The sequence below is a fragment of the Lytechinus variegatus genome, chromosome 3 (genome assembly GCF_018143015.1).
Source record: "Lytechinus variegatus isolate NC3 chromosome 3, Lvar_3.0, whole genome shotgun sequence".
NCBI lineage: Eukaryota > Metazoa > Echinodermata > Echinoidea > Temnopleuroida > Toxopneustidae > Lytechinus > Lytechinus variegatus.
Window position 1 is genome coordinate 66847895 of NC_054742.1, and position 25960 is coordinate 66873854.

A 25960-nucleotide genomic window follows, 5' to 3' on the forward strand; every position below is an offset into this window, starting at 1 on the left:
TCTGCACGACTTCAAGAAAGGCTGGTGATATGTTCATGTGCTAGTTTGTTTCATGAATTGCCCTTGAAAAGATTTGTCGTTTTTTCTGCAGGCGAATTCATAAAACATAAACAACCTGGTACATTTTCCCTTGTGTTTCATTGAAGTGCGGCTATAACCCAGTCAGAATTTGACAGATATTCTGCATCAATCATATTTCAATCAGTTTAACATGATACTAAATCAAAGCAGGGGCTGTTTCATAAAGCTGTTCGTAAGTTAAGAGCGACTTTAGGAATGACCAGTGATCCTTTCTTATGTGCTAAACCATCGCCAATGAACATTTAATGGTGAATATCATTTACCACATGAAAGGATCACAGTCGTTCTTGAAGTCGCTCTTAACTTACAAACAGCTTTATGAAACACCCACCAGATGTTTATTGAAGATTTTTTGCTTCTTAGACTTTTGTTGAGACGCTGTTAAAAATAGTAAAAAATATTGGTGAAGGTTTGAGGAAAATCTGTTAAAGAGTAAGAAAGTTATTAGAGTTCAAAGTTTTGGATTTGTGACGTCATAAACGAGCAGCTGCCCCATGTGTTATGTAATATAAAATGCATGAATTTCAAATTTTGTATGGTTCCTGAGGACTTAATTTTGTTTTCCATTCATGATCGGGTGTGAAGTGATTTGTCTATTGATATACAAAAGGTACAGTGAAAACCATTTTCAATTTTCTGACAAAATGACATTTCATTGATTTTTTTACCATTCGCTATGTAGGAATGCTGCTCGCATATGACGTCACAAATCAAATAATTGAAATTCTAATAACTCTTTAATTATTTGATGAATTTTTCTCAAACCTTCGGCAATATATTTTTTTTTCTGCTATTTTTACAATAAACTTTTTGTCAGGGTGAACTTCCCCTTTAATAAACCTACATAGCAGTGTGTACAAGAATAAAGATGGTGGAGGGTATCAGTACTTATAGAGAACATTCAGGCCTGAATTCACAAAGGTGGCCTTACTAACCATCGGTTGAACCCGTGGTTTATGCAGATTTCCTGAATACATTATGCCTATTTACTGCATATATTACCGGTAAACAAATGTCCTATACTGATGCTTGCTTTTGTCACATTGGGCTTAACTGATGCCTGTTGCCTCATTGAAGCTTGCTATTTTATTCATGAGTCCACTGTTTTGAATTAGTGAGTCCACTCTTCAAAACAGTGGACTCATGAATAAAGTAGTGTGCTTATTCATGGCAACAGGTGTCGATTTGGGAAACTGTAATAAAAGCATGCATCAGCATTGGACATTTTTTTAGATACGCGGTAAATAAGCGTAATTTATTCAGGAAATCTGCATAAAGCATGGGTTCACCGATGGTTTCCAAAACCACCTTTGTGAATTCCGGCCTTATAATCTCTCATTGGATGGGAAGTCAATGCACCCTTTATTGTGTAGTCTACAGTTCATTGTTTTATTTTTGTTATGTTTCTTTGGTGCAGGGAGTATTAATTCATGAAATCAGATAATCAAAAAGGTGCCTTACTTAGATTATTATTTTTTCTATTTGAAATAGTATTTGTGCTGAAACTGGATGCCTTGGTGATGGTACTATGTATATTTACTTATTTCGCTCTTGTCTTTCATAGAATTAACTTGCCTGATATCACCTTTCCATAGAAGACTGTAAAGATTCCTGAATTCACCACCTCCCCCCAAACAAAAAAAAGACCTTTCAACATTGTATTGGGTACCCCAGTATCTCTGTCGTTATTCATTGCCATTTCAGAGATCACATCAGTTTCAAAATCAATCATTTTCAAACAAATATTTTGTCCTGTGAAAAAGGGACATTAGTTATAGAACTGAGTGATTTTTTGTATCAATCACTCATTGTTTTATAAACAACAACTTTGTCCTGTGGAAAAGGGGCATTAGTTTTGGAACAGTGAAAATCACTCATTGCTTAAATGAATACTTTGTCCTCTGGAAAGGGGGCATATAGTTGTAGAATTGAGTGATTTTATTTCTAAAGTGCCTAATTCCCTTACCAAAGAAAATATTGAGGCCTGTTGCATAATTTTTTTACCATAAGAAACTGGTATTGTTGAAAGCTCAGTTAAGCACAATTTTCTGCTAAACATTGACATTAAAAATTGGAAAAAACTTTAAGTGAAAAAAACTTAGTTTTCTGTGGAAAAAAAATTTATGCAACAGATCCTAGATGTAGTCATGAGAAATGATTAATCCAGCCCAAATTTTGGGAGTCTTTCATGAAAACAAAGAGTGATTATTCACTATTGTTATAAGCTACCATCATCCTTGCATGTGCTTGGCTTAGAGCAAATTTGTCAATGAAAAATCACCATTTGTTTCATGAAACAGTACCTGGAATACAGATTTCTTACCAATGCATTTTTTAAGATGGTGAAAATCAATTACCTTATCCATGATTGTGCCTTGGTTTTATGAAACCTTAAAGGTCAATTGAATGCAATATTCAGTACTTTGTGGTAACTGTATTCTTGGAATGTTAAGGGTATTTGCTGAAATTAAAGCCTTGATAATTATTAAACTTCTTACTTGATGTACAATTTTTGTTATTTAGTTGTAGTGAGAGAGGTATATGCCCCCTTGCATGAAAGTTACTGCTATATTAACTTCAATTCAATGGTATACAAATAGCCAATAGGCATGAGTGCGATATTTCGCATGAGGTGAAAGATGCTCTATTCAACGAGGTGTTAGCAGAGTTGAATAGAGCATCTCTTTCTTTCACCGAATGCAAAATCTTGCACTATTGCACCAATAAGAATGTTCGCGTATTGGACCTTCAGTTTACTGAGCGCAAAGAATTAAATTGTATTGTGACGTTACCTCCTAAAACGGTACATTTTGGATGGTACGTCTTGTGTGCAACGGTACGAATGTTTGACATTCGGCCTCCCATTTGCTCGCGTACATCAAGCTAAGTAGGCGTTGTACAATATCTTATTTGAAATCATAGAATGGCTGTACGTTGCACATTGTTGCCATGGTAATTACCATCGGATGACAACCTGACCACTAAATGCATTACAGGAATGTACTGAAGAAAAGCAAGTCATACTCAATATCCTTTTCATGAATTCCATCCATGGACTGTATATTTTAGTTTTAAAACTATGCATAACAAAACAAAATATAATACAAAGTTTGATTTAATGTGGGACAAACAAAAACCCTACTCAGAAGAGCACTTAATGAATTCAAGTTGATAAAAACAGTATAATGCACCCCTTAACTGTTGTCTGTATCTCCACATGAAGTGATTTCTCTGTATTGGAAATGCTGACCTTTATCTGTGCATTATTCTAAAACTTTTTTTTGTTTCCAACAGAATTCCTGAAAGACAACCACTCTGATAACAAACAATAAAAAAGGGATACGTACTCTTAAAGGGATGGTCCGGGCTGAAAGCATGTATAGCTTAATAATTTGAGTAGAATTCACTGAACAAAATGCCGAAAATTTCATCGAAATGGGATAACAAATAATTAAGTAACTGAATTTTAAAGTTTAGCAATATTTTGTGAAAACAGTCGTCATGAATATTCATTAGGTGGGCTGATAATATCACTCTCCACTTGTTCTTTTGTATTTTATCATATGAAAGTAAGTTTATTCAAATTTTTTCCTCCAAGAACTAAAAAAATTGGATTGACAACTGATTTAGTGCATTAGATATTTATTGCTGCAACTTATTTCATTATAAGGGAGACATATCATTCACACAAGTATGAAATAATGAAAAAAATATGATTTTGTGTAATAACATAAGAAAACGGAAAGTGGAGATCAGATGTGACATCAGCCCACCTAATGAATATTCATGACGACTGTTTTCACAAAATATTGCTAAATTTTTAACTTTAATAACTTTATTATTTGTTATCCGATTTTGATGAAATTTTCAGCATTTTGCTCAGTGAATTCTACTCTATGTATTTTCATCCCGGACCATCCCTACAAAACACTACTAAATCTGTGCCCTGTATCATAAGTTTAGCAACTGATCATAGTGCTGCTTTCTATGAATGATCGCATTAATTATGTATGATCAGTTGTAAATATCAGTCCCACGATCAATCGCTAAGCTTTATGTTACGGGGTACAGGCCACAGGTTTGATTGATGGAGTCTTTGTATACTGTATTCATTTTAAGTTTACTTGAAACATGTAGGTTTTCTTCTGTGCACATTTCACAAGGTGCTTCACACCTATTCTAGCATTTCAATACTGAAAATTTACGAGAACTTGTTCAGGCCTGAAAACGGCCAAAAATTATTTCCAGTATTCAAATCTCCCCAATCCAGTATTATCGAGTTCTCAAAAATTATGAGCATATGCAGTATGGAGCAGAAAAACTGTTCCACACTCAAGGCCACCATACACCTTACGACTGGTCCACGATCCAATTTTGGAATAAATCGCATTTTGCTCAGATTCTGAAAATATGAACAAAAAGTTTCTTTTTATTTCAGGTTCAAATTAACCGAAAGAACATTAAATACAACACTTTTGGATGATTGTAAACCTTTATTTTGAGTAAAGGCCAAGATAGTTTCAAATCGTCGCCAAATTGTACAATGGCTGTGACATTACGACTAGATATTACATTCGCTTTTAGTAAGGATGATAGCATACTCATAGATTTGAACATAGGTATTCGTACAATGATTTAGAAAATTAAACAGACCAATCATAATTTACGTTGTGGTCTAGTGGTTCGGACTCTCGCCTTTGGAACAGAAGAGGGTGGGTTCAAATTTGAGCCATGGCATAATCTCTTTCTACAAGAAATTGATCAACATTATGCTGTACTGAACCCAAGTTAGGTGAATGGATAACTGGCTTAATTGATTCCTTAAATGCACCAAGTGCCTCTAAGCAGCTAGCACTAACGCTGGGTTAAAATATAGCGCACCATTTAATAGGCCGGGGCGAACATCCAGACATTTTTAATCTCGAGCCCTAGCTACTGACCGTCCGACGAAAACAACGCACTAGCGACCCATACAGCAGTACTGCGTTTTGGCATGCCTACAATGCATAATACACAAACATCGCATTCATACTTTGTGCTGAGCATCGTGATAATTGAGCTTACCCATTTCATTATGTGGAAGTTTACAAATCTTTCTGAAATTTTCAGTGCTGTTTCTGACATTATATCATTGTGTTTCTTATATGTTGTTTTCATCGCGCTAAGGTCAGTGCTGTCATTCTTAGGCGGATGTAACTTCACAAGGCCCCTGTATAAACTAGATGATAATATAATAATAATAATAATAACATAGGGTATTTATATTGCGCACATATCCACCTTGTTAGGTGCTCAAGGCGCTCCTATATTACCCGGCTAAGCTAGGCGTTTAGAGCGCACAATCTTGAGGAATACTTCCTACCGGTACCCATTTACCTCACCTGGGTTGAGTGCAGCACATTGTGGATCAGTCTCTTGCTGAAGGAAATTACGCCATGGCTGGGATTCGAACCCACGACCCGCTGTTTCATAGTCCAGAGACTAATCCACTGGGCCACAACGCTCCACGCTCCATAATCGGCACCCCATAATGCCATTTGTTATTGTCCCAACAGCTTTTATATCCTTGCAACACTCGATAAGGAATCTCTCTTGACGTTGAACTTGCAAACTCCAATTTGCCCAGGCAGACTGATATTCATGATCCAGATCATAAAATATAATTGCCACACCCGACCCAGGTGTGGTAATTGGGAACCTGGCAGGATCCTTGAATTGCTTGTGTGCCGTAAAAGGCAGCTGGGCTAAAGCCAGTGTAGATTCATCCAAAATACTTTGAAAGCTCATTGAGACATTAGATGATGATCAGGTATGTGCAATCCAAGAACTGAATATCCTTTTTGTAACCATAACAGTTATTCATAATCTATAACACACACATCTGCAATTTCTTGGTTGATTGTTAGGTTCATTTTATGCTTTAACAAGCTCCATGATCAAACTGGGAGAGATTGTTGTGTCATAAACCATACTTCTTTGCAAGCTGCCAATGCTTTTGCTCATCCACTTCTGATTTCAGATGAGAAAACAATCCTTGTATTACTAAGAGTGATAGAGAGACACAAAAATATATGAGTTTAGTTGCTGATGATAATTATGGCATCACAGAATCTATTAGTTTTCAAAACCACTATGCTAATAAAAAAAATGTCTGAAATAATTTTGGGTAATGTAAGAGAATAGGGCTGCATGATATAAAAATAATGTGACATTGAATGTTGCTGATAGTGGGTTTGATGCTTTGTACCACAAAGGTTAGCTATTAAATCAGTAAATGAAATGGCCTATCGAGATCATTGTTGCATGCGCATTTCGCTCAATAGACTTGACTGGGAACCAATCAGAATTGTTCTTTCAAATTAGTGATTAATTGCTCACTTTTGTGTTACAAAGCCCAGGATACACATCACTTGTATATCACACAAGAAACCTGCTTTGAATGGTATCAATCCCAAGAAGACGGACCCGGGTCCAAAGGGAAAAGTTGCAAAAATGTCATCCTATCTAGTATTTCCAGCTTGAGACCGAGCCAAAAAACCTTTGGACTGGGGTCCATAGAAAATGCATGTTATAGCAAGATCGGCCAGTCTCCAATAGATTATACTGTAACAATTTTAGTGAAGTAACTGGATTATGGGAATGGATAATACTTTTTCACTCCACTAAATCCAGGACATACTATCCTACCTTGTTTTTCTCTTTGCGACATGAACATAACATTCATATCAAACCTCTTCACAGCCGTTAGCCTCTCCAGCGTTTCAAAGATGGGCGTGTTGGACCTATTGGATGGAATCAAATTAAATAGAATATAATCATTCTGTGTTGGAATTGAATCATTAGCATTGAAAATTTTGAATAAACTTCTAAAACTTCATTGCAATGAATGCAAAAAACAGATTTGGGTATTCAACATGGCACTGCATATTCAATATGTTTGTAAAGTAATATACTGTTTTGTGAAAAGTCCCCAGATTTGACTGGGTATGAAATAAAGAGAGTATACATGTAAATTGTATCAAAATTAATTTTGAAATTGTAAAACCAAAGTAAATGGGAAGTCTGACAGCAACTTGTTACACTTAAAACTCACAAAAACAAAAGACAAACTACCATAATCAAGTGTTAATGAATTAAATTATACTAGAAAACTCACGGAATGTAAGACACTGTTAAGAGGTGGAGTATCTGGTTCAGCATTGCAGTCTCTAAAGAGTTCTGGAAAAGCTTTGGATAGCTGGCTGGTGGGATTTTCTACAAGCGGAAAAAGATTTGTTATCATTATTTGATTTAGACTCTAAATCCCACTTAAAGAAATTGTCTGTAATATATATATGAGCTTAAAATGGGTACAAGCGGCCACGTTGTTTCATCCATTTGCAACTCTTATTCAATCCATTACAGAATTGCAGCGGAGTATGTAAAAGTCACAAATGAAACAAAATAGTAGCACCCATGCACAAAGATTGTCATGCTACGGGCTGATAAATTCAAATCCCAAAGCTCTTCTTGTTGAAAAAAAGGTTCAAAATATACAGTGGCATCAAATCAAAGATTTGATATAGATTTACATAAATCTCGAAGTGGTCAGTATTTTCATTATAGTTTGGCAACACTGATTTTCTTATGTATTTCTTTATTTAAGCGGTTCACCAGTCTGGAGGAAATTGCACTGGTGACCGGAAGCATTGCTTTGACTCAGCCCTAATTGTGACCTTTCCCATATCAATAATAGTGGTAAAAACTAAAATAAAGAATGTGGATGGTTACTATAGTGAGAACAGGCCAGACTAGTATGAGCAATTATCTCACTCACATATCTATGATGTTTCTGTCATTTCTTTTATTATACAATAACCTGTAAACATTTGAATATTGTTGATAAAAAAAAATATTTACAACAAAGTGTGGTAGTACAGTTAGTACAGTTCAACATAAAAATGATAAAATCAGACAACTAGCTGATTATACAGTAGTCAGGGTGCATAATTACTTACCTTGAAATATTCAAATAAGACATCAGTATGTGACTGCAGTCTTTTCCAGTCTGCCTGTAGCTGGTAGGATGTCGATGGCACACCAGGAACGGTTGGCTTGTTGGATGCCACTCTAGGGGAAACCCCTCCTCCTCCTCTTGGGGAATCCCCCTTGCCTTGCTTTGAGCCTGAACTCTTTGGACAATTACTTTCCATTGCCTTTCCGTCACTACTGCCATCAGTCCTTGATTTGATCTCTTGTATCGTTTTATCATCAGTTCTATCCAAATCTCCATTTTGTTTCCTTTGGTCCGATGGCACGCTGTCACCCTTTCCTTGTTTTACTTTGAGCTTTTCCCTTTCCATCTTCATCTTTTCTCTCTCCCTCTGTTTTTCTTCGGCCACTCCCTTTCCAACTTCTTGTATTGTCATTCTCTTCAAAGGTCTCTGTTGGTTCAAAGAAAAGATAATTCAATCTAGAGAGCATTTCATGAAACAAACAAGGCAAAAGCAATTTTGTGTCTCGCCCACTTATGAAAAAACCAGAAATATGATTTGTGAGGGCACGCAAGAGGATTATATAAAAACTTCATTGTGAAATGACTGGGATGGAATAACACTTGTCATAAGAGCCTTGCTCAAAAACTTTAATGTTGACCTGAAAATGACCTTTGACCTTACCATGTGACCTCCGACTGCAGCATAACATGCAGGTCACCTAAGTACATCTACCATCCAAGTTTGGTTGAAAAGCGACTTACGGTTGCGGAGTTAGGTGTCATAAGAGAGTCTTGCATGTAAACTTTAACGTTGACCTGAAAATGACCTTTGACCTTACCATATGACCTCAGACTGCAGCATAACATGCAGGTCTCCCAAGTCCATCTACCATCCAAGTTTGGTTGAAAAGCGACTTACGGTTGCGGATTTAAGAGTCTTGCATGTAAACTTAACGTTTACCTGAAAATGACCTTTGACCTTACCATGTGACCTCCGACTGCAGCATAACATGCACGTCCCCCAAGTCCATCTACCATCCAAGTTTGGTTGAAAAGCGACATACGGTTGCGGAGTTAGGTGTCATAAGAGAGTCTTGCATGTAAACTTTAACATTGACCTGAAAATGACCTTTGACCTTACCATATGACCTCAGACTGCAGCATAACATGCAGGTCCCCCAAGTCCATCTACCATCCAAGTTTGGTTGAAAAGCGACTTACAGTTGTGGAGTTAGGTGTCATAAGAGAGTCTTGCATGTAAACTTTAACGTTGACCTGAAAATGACCTTTGACCTTATCATGTGACCTCCGACTGCAGCATAACATGCAGGTCCCCCAAGTCCATCTACCATCCAAGTTTGGTTGAAAAGCGACTTACGGTTGCGGAGTTAGGTGTCATAAGAGAGTCTTGCATGTAAACTTTAACATTGACCTGAAAATGACCTTTGACCTTACCATATGACCTCAGACTGCAGCATAACATGCAGGTCCCCCAAGTCCATCTACCATCCGAGTTTGGTTGAAAAGCGACTTACGGTTGCGGAATTAAGAGTCTTGCATGTAAACTTTAACGTTGACCTGAAAATGACCTTTGACCTTACCATGTGACCTCCGACTGCAGCATAACATGCAGGTCCCCTAAGTCCATCTACCATCCAAGTTTGGTTGAAAAGCGACTTACAGTTGTGGAGTTAGGTGTCATAAGAGAGTCTTGCATGTAAACTTTAACGTTGACCTGAAAATGACCTTTGACCTTACCATATGACCTCAGACTGCAGCATAACATGCAGGTCCCCCAAGTCCATCTACCATCCAAGTTTGGTTGAAAAGCGACTTACGGTTGTGGAGTTATGTGCCATCACAGGTTTGTGACAGACGGACGACGGACAGACAACATTTGGATCCCTAAGTCTCGCCTTCACCTCTGGTGGGCGAGACAAAAATTACTGAAAATCAAAACAAAGCATTAACCACTACCAAAATGCAAATAGTTTTGGTATAGATAATCTGAAACCTTTTTCAAATCAGAGATGAAATCTTATTGTTTTCTTTCAACATTCTCCAGCATGACCTACCAATGAAGTAAATAGCAAGGTCCACCATTACAACCAAAGTAAGAAAATCATAGAAATACACAAATAGGGTGAGGTGCTGTGGGCAAGTAGTCTGCTTCGCAAACCTTCACTCAAATTAAAGGGATGGTCCGGGCTGAGAGATTTATAACATAATAAATAGAGTAGAATTCACTGAGCAAAATGCAGAAAATTTCATCAAAATCAGATAACAAATAACAAAATTATTTAATATTTTATGAAAACAGTCATCATGAATATTCATTAGGTGGGTTGATGATGTCATATCCCCACATCTCTTATTATATTTTAGCAGAATCGGCAGCAATATTGAAGAAAAAAATAGAGAAAAAAAAGGCCAGATCCACGTATAAATAAGATGAGCGGAGTATGTAAAAGTCACAAATGAAACAAAATAGAAGCACCCATGCACAAAGATTGTCATGCTACGGGCTGATAAATTCAAATTATTCCCAAAGCTCTTTTTGTTGAAAAAAAGGTTCAAAATATACAGTGGCATCAAATCAAAGATTTGATATAGATTTACATAAATCTCGAAGTGGTCAGTATTGAAGAAAAAAATAGAGAAAAAAAAAGCCGGATCCACGTATAAATAAGATGAGCAAGCTGTTCAAACACGTGTTAAGAATTTTTCGTAAGTCTTACCAATTTTTATTTGGTGCTATGTCAGGAATTCCTGAGACAATGCATGAATTTGTGAAAATATATCCAAGTCAAATAATCACATGATTAGACTCCATCCTCTGATCCGTGAAAATCAAACTTGCTCATGAATATGCAAATTAGCTGATGAATATTCATTAACAAGTCATGGTTCACATATATCATCAACTTTTATGGCTTAAACAAGGATTTATTATATTTTGGGATTCAAAACACATGCAGATGGAAGCTCAATTTCTAATACTTAATTGTGACAATATTTTCAAACCCTGTAATTTACTCTCTATCAAGGGTTTTACAAAAAAAATAATGAAATCACCATCAAAACAAAACGTTAACCACTACCAAAATGTATACAGTTTTTATATAAACAATCTGATACCCATTTCCATTCAGAGATAAAATCTTTTGTTTTCTTTCAACATTCTCCAGCAGGACCTACTATTGAAGTCAATAGCAAGGTCCACCACTACAACCAAAGTAAGAAAATCATAGCAATACACCAAATAGGGTGAGGTGCTGTGGGCAAGTAGTCTGCTTCGCAAACCCTTCACTTGAATTAAAGGGATGGTCCGGGCTGAGAGAGTTTATAGCTTAATAGAGTAGAATTCACTGAGCAAAATGCAGAAAATTTCATCAAAAATCGGATAACAAATAACAAAATTATTTAATTTCAAAGTTCAGCAATATTTCATGAAAACAGTCATGAATATTCATTAGGTGGGTTGATGATGTCACATCCCCACATTTCTAATCATATTTTAGCAGAATTGGCAGCAATATTGAAAAAAAAGAGAGAAAAAAAGGCCGGATCCACGTATAAATAAGATGAGCAAGCTGTTCAAACACGTGTTAAGAATTTTTCGTAAGTCTTACCAATTTTTATTTGGTGCTATGTCAGGAATTCCTGAGACAATGCATGAATTTGTGAAAATATATCCAAGTCAAATAATCACATGATTAGACTCCATCCTCTGATCCACTTAAAGATGATAAATTAACAATCTATTAAAAAATAGACCCCCATCAGTGAAATCAAACTTGCTCATGAATATGCAAATTAGCTAATGAATATTCATTAACAAGTCACGGTTCACATATATCATCAACTTTTATGGCTTAAACAAGGATTTATTATATTTTGGGATTCAAAACACATGCAGATGGAAGCTCAATTTCTAATGCTTAATGGTGACAATATTTTCAAACCCTGTAATTTACTCTCTATCAAGTGTTTTACAAAAAAAAATAATGAAAATCACCATCAAAACAAAACGTTAACCACTACCAAAATGTATACAGTTTTTGTATAAACAATCTGACACCCATATCCAGTCAGAGATAAAATCTTTTGTTTTCTTTCAACATTCTCCAGCAGGACCTACTATTCACGTCAATAGCAAGGTCCAACAAAAGAACTAAAGTCAGAAAATCATAGAAATAGAAAAAATAAAAGCTCATACCCTTTTCATAAACCTATCCTCCAATTAGCCGCCTAAGAGTAATGCGGATAATTCAATAAAAATTGCGTTCATAAACTCCGAAAATAAGCCGCATTATTTTTACGAGCGCCCGTCCTGAAAAAGGGGGATAATCGCCATGACAACTAGACACGCCCCCTCCGATGCGGTTGTGTTGGAAAAGGGTGACCTTGTGACCGCACCATGGCAATTATCCGCATAATTTGGAAATGCGTTCATAAACTCAAAATCTTGTCCCGATGCTGCTATTATGCGGATAATAGCAGCATCAGAGTCCTCCAATTTTACGACCAAATTATGCTGCTATTAGCCGCCTAATTCATTTTAATGGGGTTTATGAAAGGGGTATCAGATTCTAAATCGCATTCATAGGTTTGTCTTCAGCATATAGATGTATATTATTGACACTAGAGGGCGGACTTCATCAAATTGCTGTGAATCCATGTTCGGGGCGGCCGCCATCTTAAAGAGGGCAAAAAATAGGTTGCTGTACGTGCATTACCTATGATGTAGATCAGGGCTTGGTCTGAAGTTTCCCCTCCTTTCAGTTCAATCACTGATAATCCCATTAAATATAATATTGGAGACTATGCGACGTTAGCTATATTCAACACCACGAGTGTTAAATCTAACATCAGCCCAATCAATAAAGGACCACACCATCTGGTGTTGGAGTTACACTGCCACTGGTGTTAAGATTACCAACATTTAGGATGTTAAAATATATCAACACCAGTCTTGGTGTTCGATTTGAACACGAGTCGGAGAATGTTATGAAGTTGACACCATTTGGTGTTCATTTGACACCCTCGAACACCTGCAGAAACGAAAATTTAAACGAAAGTTTAAATCACCCATTGGTGTAAAAAAAAAAAAAAAATCCAACACCAGCTTTGGTGTTGTTTCACGGTTCGGATTCACACCATTTGGTGTCCGATTTCAAGTTCTTCAACACCTGCAGCCTGACGGTGTAACTTAACACTAGGGTATTTTTTTTAAATATATACCCCAACAACAGACAGTGTTGAGTTACTCCAGTGAAGTGTAACTTCAACAATAATTTTTGTTAAAATATTTCTATCCAACACCTGTCACGGTGTTGTTTCAACACTTCTGAGTATTTGGTGTTTATTTTACACTCTAAGTGTTGTTTCAACACAGTATATTGCTTGAACACTGAGTGTCAAATGAGCACCAAATAATGAGAACATATGAACACTCTAAAGTGTTAAGTTGACCTTATCTGACACCCTTGTCACGGTATATGCTATATGATGGCTTATATATTGAATAACTACTACTCAGTCGACCTCGTCGTTTTTCCCCGTTTTCAGGATGTTCAGTCCATCTCCTTGATGGTTATCATATATTTTAACATAAAAATGTTTGTGATTTTAACGTTGCATACATCATTAAATTGAAAATATAATGTAAAAAAGTGAAATATGTGATATTCTCCCATAGAGCCGTGTGTTATAAATCCTTGCTCTTGCCCTCTTTGAGATGGCGGCTGCGCAATACATGGAATCACAGCCGCATTACGCGCGCGTCAATGTGAGCGATTACTCTAGTGTCAATAATATACATCTCTATGGTCTTCAGTGTTTCAAAGTAATAATTATGACACTTACATGTAGATTTAGCCTCTTTTAAAAATAGTTTTTTTCATAGGCAGATTCGAGGATTCCAATTTTTAAATAGTTGACAATTTCAAATAACACTGCCCATCATTTTTGATGAATTTAAAGCAACAATGCAGCAACAAAACTTAATAAAAATTCCAAAAAGCAAGACCAGGTGGGCATTTCAGAAAATAACCTATCAGGCCTTTTACCTGACAAGTCCTTTATCACACAGTTACCATATTAAGAGTGCATCTCATCCAATCCAAATTAGAGAAAGGTGTTAGATCAAAAACTTTGTCAAACAAATACATGTATAATTGGATGAAATGCTCCCCTGGTCCAAGTTTTTATCGAGATGCCCGAAGGAAAAATGCAAAAGCTGTTTAGAACTCTCAATTCCTCTGCACGGAGTTGCACGGTCTTAATATCAATTAACCTGTTGCTATGTCTGAAATTCCTCAGGGAATGTGTAAATTTTATTTATTTATTCATATATCTATTTATTCATTTGGTATTATTTATACAAGGTAACCCCATCAGTATCAAATACTGAAATTCCTCAGGGAATGTGTAAATTCTTTTTATTTATTTATTTCATTTATTTATTTGGTATTATTTAAACAGGGTAACCACATCAGTAGTGAAATACTGTTGTACTTGGGGCCCTGTATAACATACATGTAAAACAAAACAAAATACAAGCATAACATACAATACAAATGGAAGATACAAATCCTGAACATAAACAGATGGGAATTTCAGGTACAAATCTAATGAGGGAAAATTGTGTATGAAATTGAGAACAATAATTTAAACCAGAGCTACAAGTAGAAATCGTAGGGGAAAGATAGAAGGTAAGGATGAGTTGAGGTAAAACGAACACTGCAGAGAGCTAGAGAAGGCACATCACCAATTACACTCTAATGCAATATCAATGCCACTAGACCACATGACTGGTTTTTTAGTGTGGTCTTCCACATCAGACCCTATTCTGCATTAGACCTTATTATTATTAATTAAACAGTGGATGGCTTTGACAAAAGGCTGAGACTGGCAAGAAGCGCAATGAATCTGACCTCCGATCCCCTGGATCTAAGTGTCTCCAAAGCAAACGCTCAGCTGGCAAGAGAGCGGTGTTGGCTCAGTTGGTAATGCGTCTGCCCATCAAACCAAAGATCGTGGGTTTGAGTCCACCCCGGCGGATGACTGAAGCCAGTGCGTTGTGTGTAAACGTCTCTCCCATGTTTCATAGATGTAGGCTATGTTACAATGGAAAACAATCCGTCCCTCGGATAGGACGTTAAATGGAGCCCCGTGTAGAGGAGAGTCACCACCTTTGCACGTTAAGAGTAGGGGGAAACCCTGGTGTAGTGGTCCACCTGCACCCCCCCCCAATCAGTTATATCGAGAGGAGAGACCTGCTGGTCACAGTGATTCAGTTCGCTTTTCGCCTCCCAGGCACAGGTGACGCCAAACAAATAATAATAATAATAAGCGATGAATATGTAATAAAATCCACACAGCTGCATTCTGCAGGCCATGAGCTGACCACTGCTGTACAATTATTGGTCAATTTCATTTTTTGCCAGAGACAAGATCTGCACAGTCGACAGAATACCAGTATGACAACAGAAATGCTAAGACTTTCAATATTTCTGCACATTTTGGCCATCAGAGCGGCAACCTGGCATACAGGTGATAATTTCTCACACCAACAGCAAGATTAATATAGTTAGCATATAATCAGGGATGGTGAAAGTAATGGGACAAACAACCATATGAAATATCCATGGAATATATACATAATTTGCCAATATCAATAAGGAGTATTTATATGCAATACTAACCTTTGACCTAAGATGGGGTGGTTTTTCAACAGCGTGAACTACGTTTGAAGGTTCTTCTGCTCGACGTCTTTCTTCTTCTCTCTCCTTCAGCAGTTTATCTATCTTCTTGATCTCATTCTTAGCTTGCTTATTCTCTGTTTCTATGTTCAACACTTGCTGGAAATCTAAAGGAAATTACCAATGGAACCAAGTCACAATTAGGGTGAAAACAATCTTGGAAGTTGAATAATATTTGTTAAGTGAACAAATATAAGAAAAAAAGGAATAAGGAATGTGAAAGTCATTGCTCTTCGGGAAAAATCATATTATTGGGACCATGTAAATCTCAAAATGGCAAATTTTGTGAGTAGATTATCATTATGAAAATTAGTAGGGACAACTGTCCCATTTGTCACATACTCAATTAGTATAAGTTTGAAGGTTTCTTCTTATAGGAGCAGTAATGGAAATATTTCATAGATTGTTCTCTTCAAAAATATCATTTTGAGAAAAAAAAAGAAAAAAAAATAGACACTTTGTCTATGGAAGCAAATGTGCTTACCCCACATCACAATATTACCAAAGCCACAAATTTGAAAACACAGAGGTCTAGAAATGACATCTCTGTACTACTTTAAAAAATCATCACTTTCATATTTTTTGTATGATTTTTTTTTCACACTAAAACTTATAGTCCTGCTTCCCTTTTGGACAATTGACATAACAAAATGATGCAAATATTCTAGGTACACTAATGACCAAAAAAAAAAGGGTTTTGTGTCAGAAATTCAGCAAGCTGAACTTGGTGGTCCCCAGAAATCTCTCCTATTGAAAAGATGTAATGGAGGCGTTTCCATCTAGTGGAGAGTATCTAGTCTTGGAATCTTAAGGCCAATCAATCAAAACCTAATCCCTGTTCTCATAAAGAACCATATTCTTGCCCCCCCCCCCATCGAACAGTCTTTATACACTATATACTGTAGACTAGATTGATTGATTTTTATTCAGAATACCTTTTTTGGCTTCTTCTAATTTACTGAGTTCCAGTCTGGCAGCCCCTCTCCGAGCATATGCCTTGACGTATGTACAATCAAGGGATATTGCCAAGTCACAGTCCTTCTCTGCCTCTTCATACCTTTTGAGATATAAAAAATGAAATGGATGTCTGGTGTACTATCATATCAATTAGTGAATTACTACAGTTTTCAAAAAGATAACGTCAAATAATTCACATTGGGTGGCATTCCAACAATTAAACTTAGTTTAAATTTTAGACCAAACAAGAATTTAAGCCCACGCTTCTAAGCTCTATAGAATATCACGCGTTGTCTTCCTTCTCCAATTATCATAACAAAGATAATGAAGGTACCGAATACTTCAGAGAAATACATGTTTCTTCTCATTACTCTATTAATACAAAATTATAACTTTTCACTGGCAGATTGTACTTGGTGAATGATTTTGCAACTAGATTGCACAAAATTGTGGTCCAATTTATCCTAGGGCGAAAATTGTAGTTGAAATCTGGTGAAATGCTATTCTCCCGACAACTCATAAATCAACCTCTTTCAAACACAAACCAAGTTTAAAGTGGTTACAGATACAAGGTGAGCTGCTCAGGCATCAGAACCTTTTTTCTCAAAATGTTGAATGTTCAGGAGAATGAAGATACATGGCTGCCATAATCCCTCAGTCACAAAAACAAAGACAAATCCACACCGACAAAATCTATTGGCCCATATTCTGTAGTCGGGTTTAACTTAAACTCAGGTTTAAAGTTGTGGTTTAAGTATGGGAAGCCATAAGTATCAAAATTTTTATTACGTTTTATGTTTCTTATGTTTACTGTGCTCTTTCTTGATTCATTGATGGTGAATACAATCATATATTTATACTTCCTAGACAATTATGAATGATTTGAGAGCCAAATGAGCTGAAGTATGATGTCTCTACTGTTAGTGATTTATGTAACAATTGGCTATCCATACTTAAACCACAACTTTAAACCTGAGTTTAAGTTAAACCTGCTGTCAGAATACGGGCCATTGTGTTGTTTCCTATAATACATTATCAGTCGGCTTGGGTTGGTTTCGTCAGTATGACTGCAGCATCACACAGTATCTAATAGGACAGTCTCCTGCCTTCATCAAATGAGATCAAGCTGGGATTTTGGCTAAACATCACATGACAGTTACTTAGATATTCCATAGAAAAGGGATTTCTCCCAGAATAAGAAAGGATGTCCTAACACCCAAGCAATTATTCCATACGACTTACCTCTTTAATTTGAGAAGAGCCATTGCTCTGTTGGCAGAAAGAAGTGCATTGTCGGGGTCAACATTCAGACCTTTAGAGTAGCACGCTAAAGCTTCTTCATATTTGCCTTTCTTAAAGAAAACATTTCCCTGCAAAAAAATGGATACTCGGCACATTCATATATAAATCAGATGTGCCCCCCAAAAAATGTGTGGGCTGGAAGGTCAAGTCTAGTCCATGCCAACAAGATGTGAAAAAGGGATAGAAAAATCAAATAACCATGGCAATAAAATTTCACTAATAGTTAATCAGGTACATGTAAGACAATACCACTTGTCACCTGGGTCGTGTTTCCTAAAGCTGTGTGTTAAGTTACAAACGACTTTGTACATGACTGATTCTTATTTTTCATTTTATTTTATTTCCACATTTCAATAACAAAGAGGTATGATCATTTCTCTGCATTCCATAACAAAAACATAATAACGAAATTGATGGAGGCCTCAAAAGGAAAGGAGAGAGAAAAAAAAAACAGATTATACAATGCAAGAAAAGAGCACTTTTTTATTGCACAGAATAATAGCAATGTAGCAAGAGAGTGTAGTTGGTGGCAGGAATCTATCACTGCCGATTGGTGCTAGCGTACTATTGATAACACCAAAAGTATGCTTAAGCTAATCGGCGATGGTGTTTTACATTGACAGATTTTTTTTATGTACAAAAATAGAGACATAGTGGATGAAATGACTCTTTTGCACCCATATTTGGGAGAGGCCTTTAAACTAAAAAGAGACAAATGAAAGGGAATGGTTATTTCAGAAGTCTGTCCTATTTTCTACTTGTACTCAGTTATCTGCAAAAATATCAGTTCATTCAAAATAATACCTGGTAATGAAATAAAATTTTCTATATTGCATTAACTAGAAAAGGGATTCTTGAAAACCCCAATGTAAGCTGGGTAATACAAGCTGCTACCTGTATGTGGGTTGTTCAAATTGATTACTGGTCTGCTTTGCGAAACAGAAGAACTAATTTACTTGCTTCATTTAACATCTAGATTTCTCATTTGCAAGTTTACAAATAAGATTTCTAATTGACGTTTTCGACTAAGTATGCTCACCTTCTCTTTCTCTGCGTTAGCCTCCATTATTTTCCGCTGTGTCTCCATTTCTTCCCTCTCTGCCTCACTGTCCGTCTCCTCCTCTTCGTCGTCTTCCTCTTGTGCCTTCCTTGCGCTTTCTTCGTCATCACTATCCAACGCTGCACAGGCTGCATCCTAAAGTGACGGAACGACAACAGGATAAGGATTCTAGAATTTATTTCTTTATCTTTTTTTAACATAGTTAACATGTCAAGAATATGGAATGCTTTCACTACTGAAGTAAGAGATGCTGCTGTTCTCAATTCCTTACCTTCCTTCCTTCTTAAACTCTAAAACAATCTCTCTTTGCTAGAAGATAAAAAGTAAGATCAATCTTAATTTCATTTTTGTTTGGGCTTCTTAAATTATTATATTATTAATTTTAGTCCATTGTATTAGACACGTTTATATCAATTTACTGTGTTTATCTCCATATTTCCAGATTGGATCAGAACAGTAATGCAATACTCATCATGTTTTATTTCACTATTCTGTATTAGACCACCTTTCTAATTATTACTTTCAATCATTCTCCAGTTATAGGTAAAACATCAATCAGCTGATGCATTTTATTATTCTTTTATGGAAATTTCGCTAAACATTGAGCTAGACTATATTTTGTATTAAAGTTGATATAAATTTTTCACGCAGAGCTACAGGTGGGGGGGGGGGGGTGATATGCTTCCGAGCAACAGCTTTTTATTATGCTTTTATCACCCCTGACCAGCATGTAGCACTGATCTATTCTGTATTGTTTGTTTTTACCATGTATAAAAGTAATTTATGGTTATATCATGATTTGGTCAAATATATAATGATACTATGAATAATAATTACAATAAAGGAGCATGCAGAAGAGTAAACAGGGAGTGTAATTCACCCCTAAATGTAAAAACATACTTGTAAATAAATAGCCTTGTACAACCTAGGAGTAAAAGAGCAATTGAGATTTGATTTCAGGTTATAAATATTACAAAATGTTATTTGAAATGGACAGAAGCAGAAAAATGTACCCATGAATAATACATTATTTTCTCCTGCAAATCACAGAAAAATTACATGCAAAGAAAATAAATAGGGCCTACTCATTTTATTAAAAATCACTTTGGTAAAAATATAAAATAGTCTGAAAAAATACTTCACCAGTCACATCTCGAAAAAAATATTCATAAAAAATTATGAATACTTGGGTTATAACTGATGCTGCTCCCCAGTAACTTTTAAAACCCGAGTAAATCTATAAGGTTTATCGCTTATCAGAACCGCAATGCATTATAGGATCGCAAAGGGGGCCGTTACACACGCAGACAGTCCGCATGCGCAGAGCTAGCAAACGGCCCCCTTTGCAATCCCATGATGCGTTGCGGTTCTGATTAGCGATATACCTCATATTCAATTCTTAGATTGCTTTATCTTCGATGAAGTGATCAGTTGGGTACATGGTAGAATGTAGAGACTATATCCTCGCGGCAAATACATACTCACCACATCAAATTTATCCCACGTTCTGTAGTCATAACAGCGGATCTTTTTCCCCTCTGTACTCGATGACCCATTGGTTTGAGCAGAGGTAGCCTCTTTGGAGATCGAATCAGTTGGATTGCCAATATCCTGCTTCTTTTTGCGCTTCTTCTTGGTGTCAACCTTTCTGTTTCGTATTGGTGGAATTACCTGTTCAAATGGAGAGACGAGTTTTAAAAAAAATTGTAATCATGAACTATTCAGGCACCTTTCTAAAATTTTCAATGTTATATTTCATTGCTTTTTTTAAGACAGCAAGGCAAGGGCAATTTTGTAAATCAAATGTCAAAAAGTAAAACAAAGTAGGCCTAATATTAGTAATCAAGTAGGCCTAGGTCTAGATCTAAAACTTCATAAGCCTAGTGAGCATAGATATAGCTTATCATTATGAATAGCCATTGACCATCTGATGCGTGTTGCTGGCGCGTGTAGCCTGCAGAAGGTCCACAATTCACTAAAATGGCAAAAATGCATTGAAACTTTTCTATAATTTATGTATGGTGGTGTGACCATAATTCGCGCGTTACCTAATTTTGTGCAGGGTCAAATATCTCAATGTCTAATAAATATATTGAAAAACTGATATCACAAACAGAAAAAGCGACTTAAAATTGCCAAGTATGGAAATTTTCTTATTTGTGAAAATATTGGCAAAACATCGGCAAATTTTATTTCCTTTTGCGTCCACTCCGAAAAAATCTGAACTTCTCGGCAAGCATCAAGAAATAGCCAGTTTGCAAGCAGAGGTCTAGTCTCCAAATAAGTAAAATTATGGCATTTTAACCTCCATCTGATACAATTAACTGTTTTATTTATTTTCTAAAGCTTTGCAAATCGATCGTGTGCAAATTAAGTTCACACTTTATTATGACACTTTTTCAGCCGAGCGCGCACTAGTCAATCGTTATGGAATTTTGAGATCGCGACCGCGACACCGGCGAAACCCTGCTTGGCCTACAGTAGAGGCGCACGGCCAATATTGGAGACTGTCTCCCATGAGAGAGATTATCTCCAATATCAGAGACTTTTGTAAAGAATTTGGGTATCCAATTTCAGAGACAGTCTCCAGTTTTGGAGACCAATTTCCTTTGTTTACATTTGCTCCAAAAGGATTACCTTGGCGGCAGATAAAAATGTGATAAGCAGATTCCTCATGAAAAATTACCCCTTTTCACCGTCTACTTTAAAAATTCACCGTCTACATTTGTTTTGATAAGGATTTTGTTGTCATCCACACACAAAACAATATTTTGGGTGGAAAAAATCATGCTTTTGTTGGTGTTGTTTCTTTTGTTCTTTTGCAAAGCAAGTCTCTAATATGGGAGATTATCTCCCACATTTGAGTCTCCCATATTGGCCGTGCGCCTCTACTGGCCTACTTTAAGTTTAATTACGGTAGGCCCTACTTTATATTTAATATTCTGTCAAGCTCATTTGACTTTGGAACCCTACCTTCCGTTTGGTATCTATGATTTTGATTAATTTTGTGTGAACTGTGCGAAATTTTGGATTGAAAATCAACTTCATGATAGTTTTTAAAATGTGCGCAAATTATGGTCACCATCTTACCTAGACCAAAAGCTTCGGTCTCTGTTTGTTGGTTGTTCAGCTGAACTTCGTTGGCTTCACTCACCAAATACAGAGACCGAAGTTCTAGCGCGATCTGTACAGGGGACTCAATGGCCATATGTTTATGTACTTAAGATCGGATAAAACGGGGAAGTGAATTTGCGCGACAGCCGAGGTAAGTCACTGTTTTTATTCCTTTTAACTTCATTTTTCTCCGTTTTTTTGGCAATTGATGCCAAGAGGGAATATAAATTTGCACTCTGCCTGGTCACTATAATTTTCGAAATTTTTATTCATTAAAGTAAACTAAAGACAAAAATTGAAAAGCCCCGACAGGGGGATTTTGCATTGCAAGTCCCCTAATGGTGGCTGCACGATAGCGAGCCGTCTGTGTACGAGGAGAAATAAAAAAAAAAAAACGTTAAAAAACTCCTCGAAACAGACGGCTGCCAGCTGTCTACATCTTACCCTACGCCGCGCCTTGTCTGCATGCACCGCCGACGGCCTGCCGGTGGGGAGCCCGCCGCAACTGGGGGACTCAATCTCGGTCCGATACCGTACCGTACCTTTTCTTTCGAACTTGCTGGAGCATCTCCTCCTGTGCCTTGTTTTAACTCGTTATCTCTCTTCTTGATGTTAGTTTCCCATGAATCAAGATCTCGCAAGAAAGATTGGATGTCTTCTTGATTATGTCTCACATCTTTTTGAAGTTGAAGGAATTTATCCGCACTCATTTTGCCTATTTAGGGGTCAGAAATTTGATTCCTTGCACGATCGAGACGACAGAAAGACGAGTCAATTCTATGGAGGCTTGTGAAAGATCACATTGAAGGAAATGAGGAATGTGAGGCGAGGAGATATTAAAGAAGGGAAAGAGGAAAGGATGAAAACAAGATTGAAAACGAATAAGAAAAAGGAGAAGAGGAAGTAGAAGTAGAAGAATACTAAAATAATAACATAATGATAATAAAGAAGAAGAAGGAGGAGAAGAAGGAGATGAAGAAGAAGAAAAAGAAGAAGAAGAGGAGGAGGAGGAAGAAGAAGTTTGTCTTTATTTAACGATATTCGAAATTTGTTTTGTTTACAAGTTCAAGTCAATAAACATAAAAAATGTCATATTAAACAGATTAAACATTTAATAGTAATACATTTATAAGAATCATACAGTGAAAGTAAATACCAGTTCAAATAAAGACTAAAGCCATAAAGTGTTAACATCAATGCCAAAAAGTTAGTGTACTGCCTCCAAAGAAGTTTCAACACATGTGTGTCATTAGCATTTCATTACAGTTTAAAAATTTCCTTCCAATAATAATAACGGCATGAAGTATTAGTATATTAAATCCTAAAAGTTATACTGTTTTTCTTTAAAAGATAATTAAATTAAATGTGTGTAATCAATATTTCATGCAGCTACAGCATTTCACAATTTTATTTCATATTCAAGCATGAATTAGTATAGGCCCTATTATTAACATAATTTCCCAAAAATTACTGTATTGTGTCCAAAAAGATTTAAATTACATGTTTGTAATCAATGTTACATTTCAAACAATTCGATTTTTTTTTCAATCCAATTATAAATGCAGACTTTTTTTTCAAGTTTACGGTATTACCACCAAAAAGGTTTACAGATATACATAATCAATATTTCATCACTGAGAATTTAAAATTTCATTCCAATATATGGAGTATGATTAACATATCAATTTATAATATCACTGCATTGCCTCCAACATGTCCAAAAAGGTTTAAAATACATGTGTGTTATCAGCTTTTCATTACAGTTTTAAAAAATCATTCCCATAATAAGAGCATGAAGTATTAGCAAATTCAATCCTAAAAAGCTATACTGTTTTGCCATTAACAAAAAAAGATGTGTATAATCAATATTTCATTTCATTAAAAGCAGTTTAGCATTTCAAAATTTCATTCCAATACAACCATGAAGTATTAACGTAATTCCTAAAAATTACTTTATTGTCTCCAAAAAGATTTAAATTACATGTGTGTTATCAACATTTCATTTCAAACAATTCAAAATTCACTCTAATAATAAATGCATACTTATTAAAAAAAAAACAAATGTATCGCCTCAAAAAATGATTTTAGATGTGTATAATCAGTATTTCTGTACTAACAATTTAAATTTTCAATTCCATATATGCATGTAGTATAATTAACATATTAATTCCATTCGAAAGATTACTGTATTGCCTCCGAAGAAGAAGAATAATTGAGGGAGGGGTGGACATACAGCTAGCCTAAAATTAATGTTATCGAACCGGTCCGTGCCCGCCCCCAGGCTTTGAGAACCATTACAAGATTGTTAGTGTAAAATGTCTTGCATGGAAACACAAGTGAGACAATTTCCCTTGTGTGTCCACCATAATGCCATTGGGAATGGCTTTTTTTTTTGGGGGGGGCTTGTTACATTTTTTTCTGCATGCCCTCCATAGAAAATCATGGATGCGCCCCGACTTTTCACGTTTGTTTACTTGTGTTACAGTGCGTGCACTGTGGGGTAGGCCTACTGTTTTATTCATTTATTTCATTTTAAAAGGCATTTTTGTTAGCTCTGACCACTGTATGATATTTGTGATATATTACCCCTGTCGTCCACTGTCGTCTACATAACATGACTCAAGCCGAGAAAACGAGGAAAAGCACAATTTTTATGGTCATGATGTACAAAGCATTTCTTCTAACGGAATTTTCAAGGGGTGTGGTAACAAAGAAAATAAGAGACCTCGATCTGTATAAAACTTGTATATTTGTCGGCATACTCCAACCGTAAGGTATAGAAGGGAGAGGGTGACAGTCTGAAACAAAGACAAAAGTGAAATTTATGTGTAAGGCTTGTAAAGTGAGAAATATATATATATATATTTAATTATCTTTTTTATTTACTTGTGGATTTACTTTTTTTTTTTACTTTTTTGAAAAAATATATATAAGGGGAAAGGCTTATATAGATATATGAAAGCAAAGTAGATTCAACTTTGAAATGACACAAACAATTCGGGGGACCTTTCATACTTGAGTGAGCACGTACTTCCCATTTAAATAAAGTGTATGAAAACTAGGCTGTGCATGCAGGAATTAGCCTTCCACCTTTTTCATATAGTTTTTGAAACGCGATTTATTTGGAACTTGCAAAGTTAAGGGTGTAATGATCGATGAATTGTGATCAGTTTCGGTTTCTTGAGCAAATTTCATGATTTGGCTAAATAGAAATTTAAATTCATGAATGAACACATGTCTAACCAAATAACCTGATATGTAATAATCTTGAATATAATTTTTGTACAGGAATACTTGAAATATGTTTTGTTATTTATATGTCAAAATGTACAAAAAAAAATATCTGTATCGTGACAGGAAAGAATTTCTATTTTAGAACTCCCCCACTTTTTTTTAATTCATTTGTCTTTCTCGGTCGTCTTATCTTCCTTCGTTGTTTTTCCTTCTCTATCCTTACGTTTTTATTTCTCTTTCTCCCTTTTTTGCGCCACCAATAGGGGGGGGGGGGAGTGGCCATGCACTTTCCCCTCGATCCGCCGATGCCCACACCAGTAAACAAATATTCGTACTCTCATGGCTGGACGTGCGATTAAGTTATGGTTCAGGGAAGACTTTCTAGTAATTATTATTTATTTATTCATTCATTTTTATTATTATTATATTATTATTATTATTTTTATTTTTTTTTTTGGGGGGGGGGTAGAT

The 25960-nt window shown here is 36.0% G+C and overlaps 1 protein-coding gene across 1 annotated transcript; it reads right to left on the reverse strand.

Moving 5' to 3' along the window:
* Positions 1-5569: 5569 nt before the first annotated feature.
* Positions 5570-23040, reverse strand: LOC121411731 (RNA polymerase II-associated protein 3-like). The gene is made up of 10 exons (XM_041604568.1): positions 22798-23040; positions 20627-20812; positions 19121-19276; positions 18022-18149; positions 16758-16879; positions 15766-15929; positions 8079-8504; positions 7238-7335; positions 6769-6863; positions 5570-6123 (listed from the first exon to the last, which is right to left on the reverse strand). The coding sequence occupies exons 1-10, from the start codon at positions 22963-22965 to the stop codon at positions 6041-6043; spliced, it is 1626 nt and encodes a 541-aa protein (XP_041460502.1). The 5' UTR covers positions 22966-23040; the 3' UTR covers positions 5570-6040.
* Between the last annotated feature and the right edge of the window lie 2920 nt (positions 23041-25960).